Source organism: Balaenoptera physalus (assembly GCF_965194825.1).
Source record: "Balaenoptera physalus genome assembly, chromosome: 10".
NCBI classification, from domain to species: Eukaryota; Metazoa; Chordata; class Mammalia; order Artiodactyla; family Balaenopteridae; genus Balaenoptera; species Balaenoptera physalus.
The window spans coordinates 79015357-79037789 of NC_138889.1; the positions used below are offsets into that span (position 1 = coordinate 79015357).

At 36.9% G+C, this 22433-nt stretch overlaps 1 protein-coding gene across 1 annotated transcript in view; it reads left to right on the forward strand.

Annotated features, from left to right (window-relative positions):
• SLC17A6 (solute carrier family 17 member 6) overlaps positions 1-19460 on the forward strand; it is a 54130-nt gene extending 34670 nt beyond the window's left edge. Inside the window, exon 12 of the mRNA XM_082476631.1 lies at positions 513-19460. Coding sequence (XP_082332757.1) covers positions 513-848 — 336 coding nt within the window. The 3' untranslated portion in view covers positions 849-19460. The remainder of the gene's footprint in view (positions 1-512) is intronic.
• The last annotated feature ends 2973 nt before the right edge of the window (positions 19461-22433 follow it).

Below are 22433 nucleotides of genomic sequence, written 5' to 3' on the forward strand. Positions count from 1 at the left end.
ACACTTTTTAATATTTCTGATATCCCTGGTGAGGCAAAACAACAACAACCTAGCTCATTAGTATAAACAAGTGGAAGTCTTCTGAGCTTTATTTGTAAACATCAATTTAGACTTCTCTGCAGTAATTGATGGAAGAGTATTGTTATTAGCTGTTTGTCTTTATAGGTAGAGCTTCTAAATTATGGTTTACCAAAAGGAAATAAAAGAATTGGGAGAAAAAATAAGTAACTCAATGGAAATTAAAAGATAGGTTATGAATATTTTAAAAATTAGCAGACCTTAGATATATTTGGAGTTCTATTTCAGAACTTTAAAATTTTTTTTAAATTTTTTGAATGAAAGTCTTAGTATTCTAGAACATTTCTATCCCATTATTTGCTTTATGTGATCAGAACAGGTGTTTCCCCTGAAGATAGCATTTTATGAAAAGCTTGATGGTGGAACATTCAGAGATGTTAGGCTTTTCAAACATGGGGAGTTTGTTCTCACAGTGCCACTTTTTGTCACTGCAGTCACGTGAAGAGTGGCAGTATGTCTTCCTGATCGCTGCCCTAGTCCACTATGGTGGAGTTATATTTTATGCAATATTCGCCTCAGGAGAGAAGCAACCCTGGGCAGACCCTGAGGAAACAAGTGAAGAAAAATGTGGATTTATCCACGAAGATGAGCTCGATGAAGAAACAGGGGACATTACTCAAAATTATATAAATTATGGTACCACCAAGTCTTACGGTGCCACAACACAAGCCAATGGAGGTTGGCCTAATGGTTGGGAAAAGAAAGAGGAATTTGTACAAGAAGACGTACAAGACTCACACACTTATAAGGACCAAGGTGATTATTCATAACAAAGCTAATTGCTGGATTTATTTTTAGTGTTTGTGATTAAATTAATTGTGATTGCACAAAAATTTTTTTAAAATGTGGTGTAAACATGTAAACATACCAACCAGGCAAGTCTTGCTGTAAAAATGAAATCAAAACAAACTCATGAAGTTACCATCAAGTGCAATCTATAGAAGTTGTGAAATTCCATCATTTCCATTCAAGTCGTCCATTCTTGCATTTGTGATTTAAAGGTTGACTGGTCAAAATTGTAGAAGCAAGTAGTTACTCATTGGATTCATATGAGCTAAAACTCATCACCGTTTAATAAAGCACAACTAAAACAGTTGGCACATCCCATCCTACAGAGGTTAGGAAGCCAAAGCTACTTGATCATGCAAAATGCACTTATGTATTTGTTACACTGTATGGCAAGATATCGTGCAGAAATCCTGTTAAAAAAAAGTGAAGTTGTCATGTTGGCTGCATTAGATGTCGGCAACATTTGTTGAGTTAAATCATGGAGTTGAGATATCTGTCATGCAGAGAAGAATGTTGTGGGCTAGCAACTAGCAAGGTGTACTAAATAATTATTGTTATTACATAATGTAGAATATTTTGTTGATTCTCAAGAGGAATATCTTGCAGTGTTTTATATGAAATGCTTTGGCACAAACATTTATATCTGTGAAAAGGAACTTGTAAAGTGAGGGGTATGCTTCATGTTCTTCCATTCATTTACCTAACAGTATAAAACACTTCACACTTAATAAAATCTGACTTTTCATGTAGCATATCACCTAACTTTTTTGCAAAAAATATTAAAAATAAATAAACTCCAATGTATTTTTTATTACAACTTTGTACTGGTTGTAACTTGCATTAGAAAAAAAAAGATGCATACACCATAAAGAATCTAATAAGAAATTTACTATGGAGATATAGCCCTTAAAATGCAATATTAACAACAAAAGAAATAGAAACGATATAGATCTCCTTCTTCCTTAGTAATTAAATATATATAAAACTTGTGCCACAGAGCTATATATAATATGAAAAGATAAACTTAATAGAGATATTGTAAGTAGACAATTTTATTACTTAAATTCCCATTAAAATATTTGTCTTAAATATATAGGACAATAAATTATATTAAAATTATATCTATATATATATCTGTACATCTTATACATATCCATACACAGATACATAATAAACAATCTTCACAAAAAACCAAAAATAGCATACACCTAATGTTGGGTTAGGGGACTGCAATTTCTACTTTCATAGAGTCATAGAATTTTAGATTGGGCAGAGGCATTTTGCTTGTCATTTCTTAATATAACTCAATAGGAATTGCAACATTTGTGTACCGAGCAATAAGTGCAATGAATAAAATTTCCTGTCTGTATATTATCTTCATTTTGCTTGTGGTAGCTGTTTGGGTGGTTGGAATGATTTTTTTTTCCTTTAAAAAGTTAACATCAGACCTCTTTATAATGTTCTAAAATGACAATGATGCATTTCCCAATTCAACTTAAAATACTATTGGTGTGTTTAATTGTCTATTCTGGATATTTGATCTGTTCATTGTATTGTGCTAGTAACTGGAGGCCCTGTTAATGCAAATATAAAATATAAAATTTGTTTTAAAAATGCAAACCATTCTTGATCTTAAGATAATAAAAATATCTTTTGCTTTGTGTCTCAAAGTGATGTAACGTGATCATCGCTTCTGTTGTGTTGAATGAAAAGATGTGGACTATCATTTTGTTGCTGCAAAAAAAAAAAAAAGTGTTAATAAAATGCTCTATTTATCCTTTTGCAAAAAAACAGTACATTAATTTGGGTTTATTTTATATTGTTGTAGCTTGGCTTTGTATAGTTTAGCTTGTGTACGTCCCAACAAAAACAAATGCAGGCTCAAGAATATCAGCCTTTTCAGCCACTTGAGGTTTAATGGAAGAACATGGCATTCTTTAGATTGTGTGGGATGTGGTTCCACAAAGAGAGTTTTACATCAAGAAATAGGTCTCTGAGTCAAACTCTATCTTTCAGTGCCTGTCTTCTCACAACTTGTGCTAAGCTTTAAAAAAATTAGGAAAAAACTCAACACTTGTCAGATCAATGATACTACCTAATTTTGACTGTACGTATACCTTGTGCGGGAACTGCCCTAACCATTTTGTGTGGAGTATCTTATGTAACACCACAAGGACCCTCCAAAGTAGGTACTCTTTTTGTTCCCAGATTACAAATGAAGGAACTGAAGCTGACAAAGTTTCAATAACTTTCCCAAGGTAAAATTGAGTCATGATATTTTAGTATAATGTGTCAGCCAAACCAGCAAATAGTGAGCAAGATTTCTCAGGGAAGCCAATGGAATGTCTATGTCACTGGAAAGATGATCATTTGCCCTGATTTCCAATTTTACAGATATGTAGAAAGGGAAGACCATCATTATATAACATTGGTAACTGAGATTCATAGAACTTATTACTTAATGGGACTTACAGGATGATTTAGTTGACACTCCTTATTTAACAAATGAGAACACTGAAGGTCAATAAGGGAAACTGACTTGATCAAGAGGACACAGAGGATATTATGGATTTGGAAAGAAGTTGTTATAATTAGCTGTGCTTTTGCTTTTACTTTAATTTTTTTAAACTGGTTTTTACTTAAGGAATTAAATAAGAATATTTTTTGGTTCAACCACTACCCCATATCCACCACTCACATAACCTCAGAGTGGGAGGTGAGGGAATATATTTTCTCTTCCCGTAATCCTCTGCATAAAGAAACAACAGCCAGAGGCCTAGCCTAATTTTTAAGGAGGCCCACAAGCCATCTCTGCATAACTTGACGGCAGGAATGAAAGTGTCTTAATCTAACACTCTGTAATTTTTCCAGTTCCATAATACAAAAGTTTACAGTTCCTATAAGAAAATTGTTCTAATGATGTCTCTAAATTTTACCACTGGTCACACTCATTTACTCTGATCTCAATCATGCAAAGTCATTTTCCCTTTCATTTTCCTCCTCATCCCAATGCCCACCCCCAGCTATACAGTTGTATGCATCTAGTATTTTGCAATTTACAAAATGCTTTCCCATGCATTCCCTCATTCCATCCACACATCTGCCTTGTAAAATTGAAAGGCCCCATATCAATATTAGTATTTCTATTCTCCAAGTAAGGGAACTGGGTCTAAGCAGTATAATTAACTTCCTAAAGATTCCACAGGCAGGGTTAGAACAAGAATACAGGCTATCTGGCTACATCAAGAGAGTCATTCATTTTTTACTTTTAAATCACTTTATTAATCTTCTGATTATAAATGTAGGATGGGGGAGGGGATCTTCATTAAGGAAAAAACAGTATTAAGAACAGTGAAATAAGGGTAATCAAAAATCTTACTATCCAGAGATAAACACTGTTAACATTTTTAGGTTATTTTCTATGAAAAATACACAGAAAACTCTTATACTTTGTGATTTGCAAATTTGAAGTCATACTTGATCTACTGTTGCCAACTACTTTTTTCATTTAACAGTATGGCATGCATATTTTCCTATTTATTATTGGAGTTCTATAGTCTAATATTATATTACATAACATAGGCTATATTTAATCTATTTATGCAATACTTTAGTTATGAACATTTCATTTTTGCATGCTTTTCCTTTTATCTTTCTGCTTGCGTGGTGTTTTGGGGAAACCTGACGTCACATATACATATACCTTTAACTTCTATAACCATGATGGATATTTAGGTTACTATTTGTAGTTTATTGTTCCTGTGTTTGTCTACAGAGAGTACTACCGACAATTGGCTTTTCTGGGATTCATTTACTAGTTATTCACTCAATAAATGTCTACTAAGCAGCTACACTGTGCAACCAGGGGGGATACAGGGGGGAGAAAACTGCCCCTGTTCTCTTGGACCCTAAAGTCCAGTACCCTTCTTGAGATGTTGGCGACACCCCCAGCTGCCCAGTCAGACCACACAGATGTGACGGAGAGACGAAGCTCCTGCCTGGACACCAGAAACTTGCTAACCTTCCTGAGAAAGGATTTTTCTTAATCCTCCAAAGACCTAAAGTGGGCTGCATTCAATGTGCTCCCTACGTCATTTTTTTAAAAGTTTCAGATGAGGAAACTTTTCTCAGCCTCAGAGATGCCTGTGCTGCAAGGAGCCTAGGCTATGGGGTTGGCCTGGGGTGGGGATCAGTATCAACTATCTCCAGTGCTTGACTCTCTGCAGGAGGGGAGAGGGATGGACTGAACTTCTAAGTGCATTTTTTTCTTTTCTAAATTTGTTTCTGTTTGTACTCCTCTTCTGGGTTTTTAAGGACCTATATATTTTCTCTTTTCATTTTTTCCCCTTTATTTACATGCTGCCTCCCTAAGTTTTAACCTCAAATAGGGGCTATTGACATTTAATTCTACTCTAGTGATGTAATTAGCGGGTTTTTCTTTTCTCTCCATCTTCATCTCATGCAAGACCTCAAACCTCAATTTTCATTCAGCAGCTGTCAAAAGCACTTTATTTGCAAAGGTTATTGGTCTATGCTATACAGTCCCTTCAAATGCTCAAGCTTCTCCAAGCTTTCCCCTGAATGTAGCAGGCACCTGAAAGCTGCATAATCTGGACTCTTACCCTGTCTCTTGTCCAAATTCAGTAGCTTTTATGAAATGAAACCCTTGGCTTTCACCAAGAGCAAACAAAATGAAGAAACCCCTCCAGTTTTGTTAAATCACATTTGAGAACATGCTTTATTACTTTACTTAGTATGCATTAGATAAAGATCTAAGAGTTTGAGGAATGCTTTTCCTGATGCATTAGAGCACTGTCAACGATTAGATAGGAAAGGACCTGGGATCCACCATGGCTCCTTTTTCTGCCTGTCAAGGAGCTTAGAGACACTCTTTTTGGCTCAATTGCTGCTTTTGTCTCCCTTTCTCATTTTCATTTAGTTTTCGTCTTTTACAGTTTGTTGGTTTGTTTAGGTGTTATTTACCTTTGATTTTATTTTGAAGGAGGATGTGAATGAAGGATCAAGTATAATAATTATGATAATAGGAATTATTTATAGCTTATGAAATGCCAGATACTATTCTCAGGGTTTTATTTGTATTAATTCACATAATGTTCACAATAACACTTGATGGTAGATACTACTATCGACCGCATTTATAAATGAGGGAACTTTGGCACAGAGAAGTTAAGTAACTTATTCGAGGTCATACAACTAATGGAGTAAAGTTAGAAAGTGAACACAAGCCATCTGGCTCCAGACCCTGTACTCTTCATCACTACCGTACACTGCCTCTAAATAGTTGTGTGACTTTGGGAAGTTACTTAACTCCACTGACGCTCAATTTTTTAATTTGTAAAATGACAATCTAACACCTCATTAGTAGCTGGTTTTGCAACTAAATCAAATAACAAAGAGCTTGTTAGCACAGCAAGCTACATGTAGTGTTCAACAAATGTCCTTTCCCTTTCCCCTTCCTCATTATACTAAGTAAACACTAGACATTAACTCTTCCAGTATAACTGTGTCAGATTCATCAAAATGGACCATTTTGGAAACTATCTTTAGAGAAATTTTTATTTTTATCATAACTAAATTACTCAGATTTGTTCTCTAAATTATTTTTATGTATTTGTATGTTATCAGTTATGTGACACAAGTGCAGAACATTAAACACTGTTGGATGCGACTTATGTAAAATATAATATATACTTATACAAATTTAAGAAAGTATATACTGCATAATAAAAGGATAAAAACATAGTTTGGAAGGATACACACAAAAGTATTCAAAGCGGTTGCATCTGGAGAGGAAGGAAGAGAATGGACCTGGGAAAAGCATAAAATAAATTTCAAAATAGTCATCTTTTAATTTCAAAGAAGATCTGAAGCAAATATGAGAAAATATCAATATTTGTTTATTCTCAGAATTCACATATGGCTTTTTATTATATTTTTCATAGTACTTTCCTATATTTTAAAGTATAAAAACAAGCAAACCAGATAAGATATATTTCCCAGAGAACACAAGTCTTATCTCTCTCCAGTTTTTTTTTTTTTTTTAAATCTCTGGGCTGCCAATGAAGATACTTTCATGATCTTCAAGAGCATTTGACAGTTTTCTGAAGCCACAGAGTTTAATACAACAGTTTTGGGAGAATGTTTTTATTTTATAAAGTCAAGGTAAAGGTAGAATTATATGTGTTCATGAACAGATTTATGAATCCAAATGAAGATCTTCTGCACAAAGCCAACAAAAGTGTACATGAGAATAAATGTCACAGATGAAAGCCATCGTTCTGACAGATCTCATCATAGTCTATTGGGCTGCTTCTCAAAGATTAAAAAAAAGGAGTGTCAGCGGATGGAGGGGCATGTCTATCACTATGAATTCAGGGTGGAAATTAGTATATTGCCATTAGTCTAAAGGCACATTAACTCTTTCAATTCCAGTTGCAATGGGATCACAGATAAAACAGAATTATTGAGGTTCATGCCCTAGACCTGCCACTGCCCCTTTATATAATCCAAGACAAGTCATGTTGGCTCCCTGGGCTTGGGCTTTCCCATCTGGAGAATAAAGGGATTGGTTATCCTGAGTGGTTTTTGAACAGCCTCCAGCTCTGAAGCTCTGAAATTTTCTGCCTTTATTCTTGCTGACAAATAGCTATGTTCCTCAAATTAACTTGATGAAATATAATTGTTCTCAGAATTCTGCTAAATAGAAGACTAAATATTTTCTGCTTACATTCCTATTGACTTTTTAAAAAAATTAGCCACCCATCTCAATAGCTAACAGGATGGACACTATTGGAGGCTCCCTTCATCCTAGTGGGCTTCTTACTGAGGCGCTCCTTTCATTCTGACTTGAGATTTGAGAATTTCATGAAACCATTTCTTAACTAAACACCCTGCAGTGAGTTGAAATACTTGTATGACAAACCTGAGTCAAAGTTTCCATAACAGCTCACACTCACCTTTTACTGGTTTAATGGAATGTGTTATGGAGCCCTAGCACTGGAAAGGATGGAATACATGCTCAAACCCCTTCTTTCTATAGATGGGGAAGCTGTAGGTAGAAAAGTGAAAAGACAGGCTTAAGTCTACATAACTAGTTAGTGACAGAGGGGTAACTTGGACTTATATCTTGGGATTCACAACAGTGCTCTTGAGATAAAAACCACTCTTTCATTAAGTTAGTTTTTCAAGCAATAAATATTTATTGATAATGTATTATATGGCTGGTCCTAGGAATACAGTGGGGAAAATGACTAAATGAGTCCTGCCTTCATAGAACCCTTAATACAGTGGGGTGACAGATGGTAAAAATAATGAACAAAAAAATCTATTACAATTGTGATAGATGCTATAAAATAGAAGTATAGGTGCTCTGAGGATTTCAAATGGGGACTTGATCTAGTCAATGTGTTGAGGAAAATTTCTTCAGAGATGTGACATACAATGTGAGACCTCAGAGGTGAGAAGGAGTTAGCCTGGCAGAGCACTATGCGCAAAGACCCCAATGTGGAAAGATCTTGGCAAGTATTTTAGTATTTAGTGCTAGCATCCCCCAAATGTTAATGAGCATATATGGGATTTAACTAATACATAGAAATGCTAATCAGCTAATGCTTAAATCTAGCATGCTAAAACATTTTTTTCAAGAGCTACAATGTTTGCTTATTCATTACCTCATTCAACATCTATTAAGCTATGTGCAAGCATATATTGCACTATGAGGATACAAGAAGGAATTAAACATGGTCTCTGCTCTGAGAAACACATCATTTAGAGGAGAAGAATGATATACATAGAAATAGGTATAGAATGTCTTCAGAGCAAATGAAAGATAACTTCATGTATATAGAATCTATCATTTGGGCAGCGAATCCTGCATATCAACAGACTTCACAATTATTCCTTACATAAGTATACCACTTAAAGTTTTCAGGATACTCTTAAATATGATTTATCACAATTTGCACTTAGACATTTGTTTGTTTATAACTTTAGCATATATTTCTCCCACTAAACCATAAACACTATGAAGTATATCTTTTGTTCTCTATACTATATCCAAGGTCTAACATAGATTAAGAACTCAACTAATACTTAATGAATGGAAAAATGCATGGTCATATTTGATATGCACAGAAAATTATACAGATAGGCAGAGGATATTATCCTCATTAAATTAATTCTTCTTTCCAGAAAGGAAGACAGAGAAAGAAAGAAGACATAGAACTAGAATTTGAAAGTGGAATAGATATTTGTCTACCTTATAAGTGGAGAACAGGCATAGAGGCAGAGGCCCCATCATTAGCAGATCATGCAGGTGCATCTACCATGGTGTGTCTGGAGGAGTGAGTGTGGTTAGACTGTCAAGTGTGCTTAGGAGCAGATATGAGGCTAGATAGGACGATTAAGCTAGTTGTGCAGTGCCATAGATGCCAGGCTAAGGTGTTCAGATGTTATCTTATAGTTGAAGGAATTTTAAGTGGCGCCTGAGTGATAAGATCTGTCTGGTAGAATGTTGCACAGGAGTGGGAAGAGACTGGAAGCAGGTTCTGGACAAGAGTGTCAAGGAAGACATGGTGGGGGATGGTGGCACGCCTGGGGACCATGGTGTATTTACGGATGTCAAGACAAAATCTTGGCATATTTATTTCCATATCTACCCACTCACAACTCAAACCCCAGAGTAAGATGTAGATAATGAAAATATATTAACGAATACACAATTCATGCTTTCTGCACCTTGAATAATGACTCCAAGGCAGCGTGATCCACTTGTCCCTGGCTTCTACAACTCTAGACAGATAGAACCATGCACAATATTTATGAGATAATACTTTATTCTTTTTCAAAATTCTGTATGAAATTCAAGGTTTATACACAAGAAGAAGAAAAAGTATCTCAATTTTGACTTTGTTTTCTCTCTCATGTCAAGGGGCATATTTATTCCAGAAGTATTCCCAGGTTAATCTCTTTCCTCAAGGAAATTGATGCATTCAACCAAGGGAACAATAGCCTTAATGGTAGATTCACATTAAACTTTGGCCATATCCCCATCATTTTTTGTGCTTTTTTCCCCCGTTGTATTTCTTCCTTTTTCCTTGACAGAGCATAGTTATTCGTGATGTGTCTAGAAACCTAAATGAAAACTTGATGTATCACTAGGGCTTTCAAGGTCAAAATCATACTTCTTCATCAGTAATGATGGACATTATGGTTGCCTGTATTGGGATTTATTTTAACAAAAACATAGAAAGGGCTGGGTGATCCAAAATATCCCCCTCACTAGGTGTTGCCAAGTGCAATGATACGAGCATTGGACTTGCCTCCACTTAACAAATCTAATCATATATAAGCAAACCACTTCATTTCTCTAAGCTCAGTATCCTCATTTGCAAATGGGAATAACAATGCATATTTCACCCAACTATGGTAAAAATTGAGTGAAATGATTTGATTTGCATGTTTTGTAAATCTTTATAAGGTGTCAAACAAATACAGGGATTTCAAGTTCTTCCATTTAGTTGAAGGTAATACTCTCCCAGAGGCTCCCAGTAAAAGTGAAATATAAACTGGATGCCAATATATTAGACCACTAATAACTATGAATATTTTATGGTCTATTATATGTTTTCAAAGTTCCTCTAGACTTTCTCTCTTATTTGATCCTCACTCCAATGCACTGAGGCAGAATGGAGAAGGATCATTATTCCCCCTATTTTTTTCCAAATAAAAATAAAAATCAAGACTCAGAGAGAATATTTGATTTGTCCAATGTGGGATTAAAACCCAGGACTAGTGCTAATTCAGATACACCACAGTACTCATTCTTAGATGAGAGACCCAAGTGAAATAACTCCCAAGAGGGGTGGTAGTTGGGAAGAGCTGCTCTCTAGGAAGGGTAGGTTTGGTAGGGAGACCTTGGGTAGGGGTAGGCAGGAGCAGCCATGTGACTTCATGGAACCCCTGTGTGGGGTGAGGAGAAAGGGAGCACTGAGAAGGAAGGGAATCGGTCTGGTACATCATGCTTTCCTCTGCTCACTGACAGCAAGTTACTTTTATTTCCATGTAGCCCTTATTTATCATTGTCTTATTATTTGCGCCTAAATTAGTGCTCCCCAGAGAATTCACTGGAGGTAGGAATCATGTCTTATTTTCTTTTCATATACTCCCATGTTACCAAAACCTATGCCTCCCACCTAATAAATACAGAATTGAGAGGAGGGAAGCTCAGAATACCTCTGTACAAGTTTCTTCAGGCTGTTGTAATGAAGTACCACAAACTGGATGGCTCAGAACAACAGAAGTTTATCGTCTCACAGTTCTGGAGGTCAGAAGTCTGAAATCAAGGTGTTCCTGACATCAACAGGACATGTTCTTCCTGAAGGCACTATGGAATGATGGCTGTTCCAGGCCTCTCTCCTAGTTTTGGGTACTTCCTTGGCTTATTGGCAGCATAACTCCAATTTCACATGGCATTCTTCTCCCTGTGTGCATGTCTGTCTCTTCACGTGGAATTCGTTTTCTAAAGGTACTGGTCACATTGGATTGGGGACCCACCCTAGCCCAGTATGACCTCATCTTAACTCAACTAGTTACCTCAGCAATGACTCTATTTCCAAATAAGGTCACATTCTGAGGTACTGGAGGTCAGGAATTCCACATATGAATTCAACCTATAACAACCTCCCTCTGGTCTTAAGAGAGCCTACCAGGCTCTCCATTTTTCAGAGCTTGTTCAGTTAGTGATCACGAAGCAGCTATTTTTTATACTCTCTCTCCATTACTCCTCTTTACTATGGGTAATAAGACTCTTGCAAGATGTTGCTACACTTGGCTTATTGTGTGCATTGGTTTCCCAGCATTTTCTCTAAGACATGCAGGAATGTGACCATCTGATCTTACCACTAACATGTCCAGAAATGGGAGAGTGAACACGCATTCTGGACAGCAAGGAAAACATCACAGAGACACTGCACGGCCATTCTGCTGACAAGGAGTCCGTCTGACAAGACATGTTGTCGATCCCCTCAAGGATCAGATGGTAGAAGTCCTAGATCAAAGGGCAAGAAATAAAATGAGCACTGAAGACAAAGGCATGAAACAAGTGTACTTGGCTGTGTGACTGGTATCTCAAATCACTCAAGAGGCTGATTTCTTCCATTTGGCAGTTTGTGTCTTACACTATACTTAATGTCACTCAGAAAATTCAGCAAAGCTATTCAATATAATGGCAACAGCAGTCACTGCAGGAGGTAGAGCAATTATTTGGTGTAAATATTTATTTAAGAATCAACAACTGTGTATATCTCAATGTGAGATATGTAGAGTATATGAAACTGAATAGTTGCCTGAAAATCAAATAACACCTAGAAGTATTCTTCTAGGTCATTCTGCTTCTGGGGTCTAATGAGGTCACATAACAGTTAAACCTGAAGTTCCCTCCTGGCTCAATGTCCAACTTTCTTTTGGGGGAGCTTCCCTTGGGCTGCCATAAGCATCTGAGTGGCTGACGGGGCCTCTGCTGTATTTGGTACCAGGGAGATGATTCACCCACTGGTCACTGACAGTGCTACTGCTGGAAGTTTCATCAGGGACTCTTCCTGCTACCACCATGCTGACCTGAGGGGGTATGGTTCTCCCACAGACATAGCTTCTACATATGGCCTGTCTATGACTAATGAATTACAAAAGGGCAGATAAGATTTGAAAGGGACATTGTTCCTTCCAGTTCAAGTGGACTGATGTCAGGGTATGTTGCTTGGCACACAGGATTCTAGCTGGGTTTCAGCCCTCGATGGCTCCCTCAGCCTGGCTCCTTTGTGCAGGCTATGCCTTGCACCAAGCTATAAGATGGTTCTACAAGCTCCTTTTTACCACTCCAATCTTCCCTATAGTCATTCACAGCACACATCAAGATAAACTGAAGATTTTACAAAGAATTATTAAAGAAAGGATCCAGGGTTATAGACCAAGTTTTCAATACAGAGATTTTCAACTGGTCACTACTGGGATTAGAAACTCAGTAGGTACCAAGCATATTATACAAAAGAAAGAGGAAGGCTAGTGTGGATATGATGGTAGGGAAAACTCATGCCCAGACGAAAGGGGGCAGCAGCTCCTCAGTTCCAGGAGACTGTGGCTATGTAGGAACAATGCCACTTTTTTTCCAAGAGACTGAAAATCCATGTGACATCTCACAATTTTTTTTTAATGTTGGCAAACATATCGGCAGCTTAACAATCAATGTTACCTTACAAAATTCTCCAGGACAATTTGGCCCGCAGGTTCCCACTTGGAAATTTCTGGGCTAACAATTTTGGAGGCTTGGAGATTCCTCAGGCATCTCTTAGGATGCCCCACACTCATTGCAGGCCTGATTTGCTGGCAATATCTAGGGGTACCTCCCTACCTTCCTCTTAGCCTATGTTCCTGTGGCAGAGACCACATTTTTCCTTTACCTGCAACTATGCTCAAAAACATCTACCCACATCAGAGGCCAGGCTCGAGAGATCAAAGTCCAAAGAGAGAAAGCATTTCCTTCCTTATCTAAGTCTAAAGCCTGAATTCCATTTATCCAACAAATATAGACTATGTGGCCACACATCGAATGGCAGGTATTGTTCCAAAGATATGTATGTATGTCATGGAGTTTATTACATGTCTAGGAGACAGATTTTTCTAGGTAAATAAATTTAAAAGATAATTTCAGAATGGTATGTATTAGGGCAAAAATTAAACAGGGTAGTGAGATAGAGAAGAATGGTGGGAAGGTGGAGTTCTACTTTAGATCCAGCTGTCAAGAAAGCCTCTGAGGAGGAATCTTAAGGTTTTTAGAAGTAAAACCTGCGATGGCGATTCCTGAGTGATTTGTTGAAAGTATACTCTGAGGAGAAGGGGAACTAGGGAAGAAAGAGAGTAGGAAAAGAAAGCAAATCAGGGATGTGGTCTCAGCTGTGGGTCCCGTAATAGTGGTCCTACCAGGAGCTCTAGAACATGAACTGCACCACAACTAGTACCATCTTGAATCAAGAGGGCTGGCGTCAGTCAGTCATTGACTTCAGTCTGCCCCTTGGTGAGGGGAGAACAACCTCTTAGGCTAGGGGACTGAGGGCAGTTCTTTGTAAAAGGTGTCAGCTATGAGCTGTTAATGAGCAATATACCCAACAGTTGAGAATGGGTGCACTGGCATAGCAATGGGTAAGTGCCAGCCATGTTCACTATGGGGAATAATATTTGATCTTGGCCCTGGAAGTAAGAAACAGCCAGTCATGCAAATATCTGGAGGAAGAGTAGTTCAGGCAGAAGAAAAGGCAAATGCCCTTTCCATCATGGGAATGAGTTTGGCCAATGCTTTTGGGGCCCAGTGAAAATGTGGGGCATGGGATGAAATGTAGCTGGAGAAGTAGATGGGGAAACAATACCTGTATGTATTTTCTTGTGCTATGGGAAACTCACCATAAAGTTTTAAGTGAGTAGTGACATGATTTGACTTAAATTTCAGAATAAGATCTGAGGTTCCCTTGTGGAGGATAACTTGTAGGGGAAGCATGAATGAAAGCAAGAGACCAGTTAGGTTACTTTAGTGTCTAGTTGACAGACAATGGGACTTGGACTAGGAAGGTAGCCATAGAAAAGATAAGCTGTTAGAGTTGCAAGATATGCTGAAGGGAAAGCTGACAGATTTCCTGGTGGATTAGATATTGAGGTGAGGGAAAAATAGGGGTCAGTAATGACCTCTAGAATTTCTGGCATTTGGATAGTTGGTGGTGTTATTAGTTAACTCAGGTTAATATGGTAGATAAAAGAAAGTTTAGAGTAGGGAGATGAATAATTCTATATTGGAGATCCTAAATATGAGATACCTATTCAACATTCAAGTGTAGATGCTGGATAAAATGTTGGATAAATGAGTCTAAAGATCAAGGTGAAGTCAGGGCTAGAGATATAAATCTGAGAGTCACTAACCAATAGATAATAAAGTTATGGGAGAAAGTGAGATCAGCCAGGGAAACAGTATAGAAAAGAGAAGGAGGTCCAGGACCAAGCTCTGGATTGTGCAATATTTACAGCTTGGATAGGGGAGGGGAGCCAGTAATGGACAATAATAAGAAAACGTGTGGAACAACAAGAGACTATCTTACCAAAGTTGTATTTGACTAACCTTGACTAATGGTCATCAATTTCATCCCTTCTTCATGGTGTGGCAGCCACGAAATTTGGGGGGGATTGATTCCACCCCATAAAATGTGTCCCAAGTGAATATGTCGGGATAATCTCATTCCCCTTGACTCAGTACCTAATTAGGTTTGTTTCTCTGGTTTAAGTCAACTAGTGCATGACATTATCTTGACTACAGGATTCCATTCTAGTCTGTTCTAGTCAATATGAAACACATATCTTAATTTTTTCATAGTTAAAGAAAAGCTGACTTTTCTTCCTGGTTGTAAATGAGAAAGCTCTTAATCCTAGATGTGTCTGGAAATATCTATAACCATAAAAAGCACACCTGTGGGTGAAGCTAACTCTTGGAGAAAGGTAGAGGTGAAAGAACTGTGTATAAACGGAGTCAGAGCCTGGACCAAACTCTACCTGAATCTATCCTATGCTATCTCTGAATGTTTTATACTTGTATAAGCCAATAAATCCCTTCTATTTTTTGAGTCAGATTTTATAGCTTTAGTAACTTACAATCCAAGGCATTCTAGTTGATGCATAATTCAGAAGAGAAGAGTAATTCAAAAAGGAAAGGGTCACCACAGTGTCAAATGCTGCTGAGAGTAATTTAAAGGAGGACAGAAATTAATGCTTAGATTTTGCAACATGGAAATTGTCGGTGATGTTAACAAATGTTCTTCTCTTGTGAAAAAGTAGTCCAAAGGAAGCGCATATAAATCCATGAGATATTTTGGAGTCACACCACTCTAAATCCATACTTGGAAATTAGATCTTCTTTGAATGAAACACAGGATTCAGAGATGCAACTCTGTCCAACATCAACGAACATTCACATCAGACAGTTCAGCACCTCAATTCCACAGCTTCTGAGACACCTCTATTTCTGATTATAATCTCTACAAAGTACTTGCATAAGTAAATAACCTATTTGCATGGTTTTCCAAGAACCAAGAAATGGCCTACCACAAAGGTATAGTTATACTATAGTTAAATTCCCACCTCTTGTGTTATAGGAAGGTAACTGTTGTGACAATTTCTCCATCAAGGTTTAAACAACCTAAGGGATAATATCAGCCAGATTTTAACTGTAAACTGTCACATGTTTCCTTTCATCTAAGAATCCCTGCAAAAGGAAAACCCTTCTTAAGTCCATGACCCAGGAAGACATCTAAGCACTGAGACAATGGTAATGGAGAATCCATTTTTCTTTTCCATGTCTTTCTCTGAGGAATCACCGCCTTTTCCCTGGGCATTTGGTAGCTGACCTCTGGCCAAGTCCACACTCAATTTATGTTCAGGTTGAGCTGGAACACCCTATTAAACAATTTTTTTTGGCAACTTGAGATATGAAGCCTTATCTTACAAAAATAGAGAGATTATGTGGACGTTACACTTTAGGAATATACCTGTGTTTTAACTAGTGAAACTTACCTAGCTGAGCTTAAAAGGATACCACAACAGATGCTCAATATTCTTGGAATTAATTACTGAACCAGCTTTGAAACTTTATCTGCTATACGACAGACTTGTTCTAATACTCTCTTCCTTTTTTGCTTTACTCTTTCAGTTTACTGAGTTGCTCAATAAGAATGCTTTTAATTTTTTTCATTTTTTAACGTGTCCTGTTATTTACTAGATGTCACTTTGTTTTCTTTTCCTGGAGTCGTAACTCCTTGAACTGATAAAACCTTAATTACTCCTCATGTCTCCATATTTATTATCAGTTGGGCCTCTTTATTAAAAGAGACAGACACCCAATACAAATTGGAATGTGTTGGTTTACAAAAAACTTAAAAATCCATTGGCATACAGATTTCAGAAATCTGAAATCATGTATCCAATAATTAAAATGTTGAAATTAAGAATTTGTCTACTTTCCTCTTGAGTTTCAGACTTTCTTACACACACTCTCCTTTCTCTGAAATAACTACCTTGAAGAAGAGAATATGATGTTCTAATCAACCAGACATGGGTTTGAATTCTATCCCTGGACTTATGGGTAGAGTCAGTTCCATTTGAAGTTCATGATCTGAGAGCAGTGGATGGGGAGGGTATCTCCAAATAAAATAGGGAGCTATTCACAAACAAAGAAAGGTGAATGGTTGATAGGTTCCAGATATTCCTTCTACTTCCCATTTCTCCAAATGAACATCAACTTTTGGAGCTAATTAGGTTTCTGCAGTCTCAAATTGAGAGTAGAAAATTCTTCATCAACACTGTGATGAAATGCTGAAGCGAGAAGAGAGAACAGAACCAAGAAATGGATAGAAAGACAACATGGAAATTTAATGGTAGTTCCAAAACCAGAAATGGAAGCTGGGATACACAGTCAGCAATACAAGAAACAGGGATATGAGTATCTGAATAAGCAAGAAACAAACCTATGTAATCATTTAAAGTCACATTTTCAAAGAATATTTAAGTCACATGGGAAAATACTATGTTGTAGAGATAAAAGAGACACTCATCAAAGCTGTGACCTTTTCTTCCTCAGCACACAGCTAAACTGCTTTCCCCAGACTCTTGAATTTAAGTGTTCCTAAATGTCTGAATTTCAGTCAATAGAATGTAGTCAGAAGTCATGGGTGCCACTTTTAAACCTGACTCCTGAAATCTCCTGTGATCCTATGAGATCCTCCATGCATTCAGTCTAACTCTTATCTCCCTGCCAGATCCAGAGAATTTCGTGTAGGACTTCTGAAGTACCAGAAGATGGCATAGCCACTAGATGGAAGGAGCTGGGTCTCTGAATGACCGAATGGAGTAAATGTCCCAACTGAACCATATTCTGCTATTAGTTACATGAGAAATACACCTTTGTTACATTAAGCACTGCAACTGGAGTTGTTCGTTATAGCAGTTAGCACGCTCTAATACACATAATATGAGCTCAGTTAGTTTTTAAATATGAAAATTTTATATTGGTATTACATTTATTTTGAAAAATAACAGAAACAAAACAGGAAGATATACACCCAAAATACTATGAATGGTTAATACAAAATACTATGAACGATGCCAGGCTTACTGGCAATTTTTAGTTATTTTTTTTTCTGGGATTTAAGATGATTTTTAATGAAAATGAACTAATGCTATATACTGTAAACAAAGTTTTGAGAAGGGTGTTGGGAAATTGTTTAAACTTTGCGCTCCTCTTTATTGGTTTGATTTTGTACGCTATCTGGAATGCAGAGCATGAGCAGAGGGGTTGAGTTTAAAAGACCAGGGATGGTACAGACAAATACTCCCCAAAGATTCTCCATTTGCACATTCAGGAAACCTCCATACCTGCAAGCTTCTCTTCCAGAATGTCTATGAAAATGAGGAAAGATTATTTCCTGCATATGAAACAGATTACAGTAGGTATATTGGAATGAAGAAACTCTTATTTAAATTTGGTTGGTGGCAACTCTAAAACCCAAACTTTGGGCAATTACAAACCAAGAGCTTGATTAATAGTAAAAGATCCTGGTACATGAAGTGACCAATCCAATGAAAAATGGTGTGGGACAAGAACACAATATAGTTGTTAGGATGTAGGCTTGCTTGTTGTAAGAATAAGACTCCAAACATAATGGCTTGAACAGTACGAAAGTTTACTTTGCTCTCATCTCTGAGCAAGAAGTCATGTCCAAGGCTGGTAGGGTGACTTGACCGTATTGAGGACCGAGACCCACTCATTCTGTTGCTCTTCTCTCTTGAGGGTATTGTCTTGTCTGCATGTTTACAGATGGCTCTCCTTCACTTCCACAGGACAGTCTGAAGGAAAAGGCATGTTCCAGAAGTTAAACATATTGCCTTGACAAATTCTATTGGCCAAACCTTAATCACATGGCCATACGTATCTGCAAGGGAGACTGGAAAATGTAGCGTTTGTCTGGGTGACCACATACACAGCTAAAATTTCTCTTATTAAAAAAAAAAAATAAGGAAGAATGGGTATTAGGAGTTAAATACCATTATGCAATATATGCACAGAGAAAGATCCTGGTCAATCAGGGAAGAGAAAGAACAAGAAAGGATCAGATAAAACCAGAACTAACAGTAGTGGAGAAGGAAGATGATTTAAAATTAAATCTACACTGTATATTATTTATAGTTCATTGCATATAGTTGTGTTAAAATTATCTTTCTTGTTTAAAAAAAAGTTCTTAGGTGGATTTTATGATTTTCAAAGTCCTAGATAAGTGAAGGAAATATTCATAATACATTGATAAATGGAGTTGTTGGACTATATTGACTTTTGTCATGAATTTTAGGCATGTCACTTATTAGGTAAACAGAACTTTGGGGGTACTCAGGAGCTGATGTAGCAGTGGTTAAAGAGTCTGAGAGAGAAGTCATTAGCTAGGAGATTCAGAGAAACAAAGAAATACTTTTTGGTATACCCAAAATACCTTTTGGTATACCCAAAATACCTTTTGGTAGCCAAAACAGGTAAAACAAGGAAAAGACCTTGACGCCAATACTGCTGCTAACCAGCATTTGCAGCCTTTATATACAAAGCCCCTCATCCTGGTAAAATGCAGTTCCCCCAAGGCAAGACATTGTCTAGTAAGTGACAGATAGGACTTAGAGAAGGATTCAGACTCTTCTGGCAGGATCTTTCCCTAGACCCTAAGAAAACCTTCTTTGGAGGGACTGTGCTTTGGACCTGCCCTTTTCAGTTCTACAAATGCAGACAGTGATAAGAATTAGATTACTTTCCTCCTTACATTCATCAACCCTGACTGTCCCCCATTGATCCAAATGTCTTCCCCCTGGGTCTACTATTTCCTTCTGCCACAAATCCCCACTCTGTTCTCTTGCCATTTCTCCCCTCTTCCACTTGTAATTTATCTTGGTGTGACCTTCTGATAAGCTTAAGAACCACAGCAATATGTGCTCTTTAAATACTAAAGCAGAGCATATATTTAAAAGAAAGGTTTGATTAAAACAGTTTAAAGTTAAGCCATTTTTCAAACCCAGTTGATCTGAATGATACTGCCTATAAAATCGTGATCAAGAAAAATTTCAAAATTAGTCCTTTGACTTACAAGGTACTTTGTCTCTTTTGTTTGCAAAAACAACTGGAATAAAGAAGAGAAATCCAGGTCCTATTGGAACAGAGACCATTTTCTAGCTAAGAGTTTCCACAAATTTCTCATTAGGATGAACTGAATTGATATTAGAATCTATGTTTTAAACAACTGTGCATTGGACACCTTCTTAAGACCACAAGACAACACAGAATTTAAGTGCACTGTCTATCATGTTAAATAGACCTCCTTTACTATCTCAGCGGCTTAAAAGTTGTGTAGCTTGAGAAGAAAACCTCTTTGGTGTCTCAGAAACTTCATCTATGAAGCAGGGATAGTCAGAGTATCTACATGATAGCAGTTGTGAAGATTAAATGTGAGAGAATGCATGAAGGATTTAGGGCAGAGCCTGGCATATAGTAGGTACTCAATAAACGAGGGTTATTGGTATAAAATGGTGCTATGACTTGGAGATTCAGTGATAAGTGTCAAGATTCTCCGCTTTGGGAGTCTTTGATGTGCCAGTATTAAGAGGATTCAAGGACATAGGGAAGAATATTGAAATAAATTATGATGGAATTTCAAGTTTTATCAGTAAATGAAATATGAATGAAAAGCAAAGGATTGAGAATAGGTTTTGAGAGAAAAACAGGATGTTAGGCATGTGATAGGAAGGTGTTTAAATCTGAGCTGAGAAGAATTTGTCTAATTCACAATGTTTCTGAGGGCCATATCTGGCCTGGATATGACAGAGATTTTCTTTGTTTTCTTGTCTTTTCCATTCCCTGTTCGTCTGTAAAATTCTAGGTGTGCAGACAGTGTCAGAAATAATGAAATTCAACAATATGGCTATTTTTTGAATTTTGAGGAAAAGTACTTAATTAAAAAAGCAGCAATTCTATAAATCATATATTCTACACATGGCAATATAAATATTTAAGAACTTGAGCATTTTTAATGTTCAGAACAGTCTTTCTGATTAACACAATGATGTGTACATTATAACCTAGCACTTAATCTCTTAAAATGTCAGGACTAACTATAGAGAGGCTTACTATTTGACTTCGTTACAAATTGAAAGTATTTCTTGACAGCTGAATAATCAGTTTTAAATTTTGAGCTTATTCCTTACAATGTGGAAAGTCAAATTAACGTCTGCATTTATTTAAGCAATAATTTCCAGATGCTTCTATTCATTGCTTTAAATATATGTATACGTGCTTACCTCGGATATATTGTGGGTTTGATTCCAAACCATAGCAATAAAGTGAATATCACAATAAATTGAATCACACAAATGTTTTGGTTTCCCAGTATATATGAAAGTTATGTTTACACTCTTCTGTAGTCTATTAAGTGTGCAATAGCATTGTCTAAAAAACAAAGTTCATACCTTAATTAAATAATACTTCAGTGCTAAAAAATGTTAACCATCACCTGAGCCTTCAGCAGTTGTTATCTTTTTGCTGGTGAAGGGTGTGAAACATTTCAAGAATTACCAAAATGAGGCACAGAGACACATAGTGAGCAAATGCTGTTGAAAAATGGCGCTGATACACTTGCTTGATGCAGGGTTGCCACAAACCTTCAATTTGTAAAAAAAATAAAAAATAAAAAAAATAATATCTGCCAAGCATAATAAAACAAAGACTGCGTATATAAAATATATATTTATGTGTTTATATACAAATCCAGGTTTGCATCAGGAAGCAGCACACTCAAGCAAGGTAAATGAAAAGAATTTTATTACAGGGTGTACTTACAAAGCATGAACTTGGTTAAAGGAAGCCACCCAAAGATGGTGAAGCCCTCTTGAGTTGGCAACCTCTGGGAGGCAGGGAGGCATTATCAGCCTTAGACTCAAAGGGGCAAGATGAAGCAGCATTTAACTGACCTGGAGAGAGTTACTGTAGATGCAGCTGTAGGAGAAAATGCAGTGAGAAGTGTTACCCGTCTGCAACTACAGCTTTGGAAGAGGGATATGGCGAACCCACTGTGACCCTTGCAGAGAGGCAGTGAAGGAGTATAATACCTTATTTACTCCCTTTCCACCCTCTATCCTCCTAGATCTTCCTTTGGCCAAACCCAGCCAGACGCCAAAGGACAGGGGAATACAATGAAGTAGTCCGTAGAAGTCATATCAAGAAGTTGAATTGTACCTTTGGAAAAGAATGGCTTGTTTAATATTTCCCTCTTTGAATTATATTTTTGAGTTATCAATATTGCCTGTTCTATTTTCTCTTTGTTAACATTGATTTATATATTTTTTTCTATTCTTTATTTCCAAATTTTGTTTTATTTTGTTTTGATGCCTTTCCTAGATATGTGTCTGGGTTTTTAACACAAGATTTGACT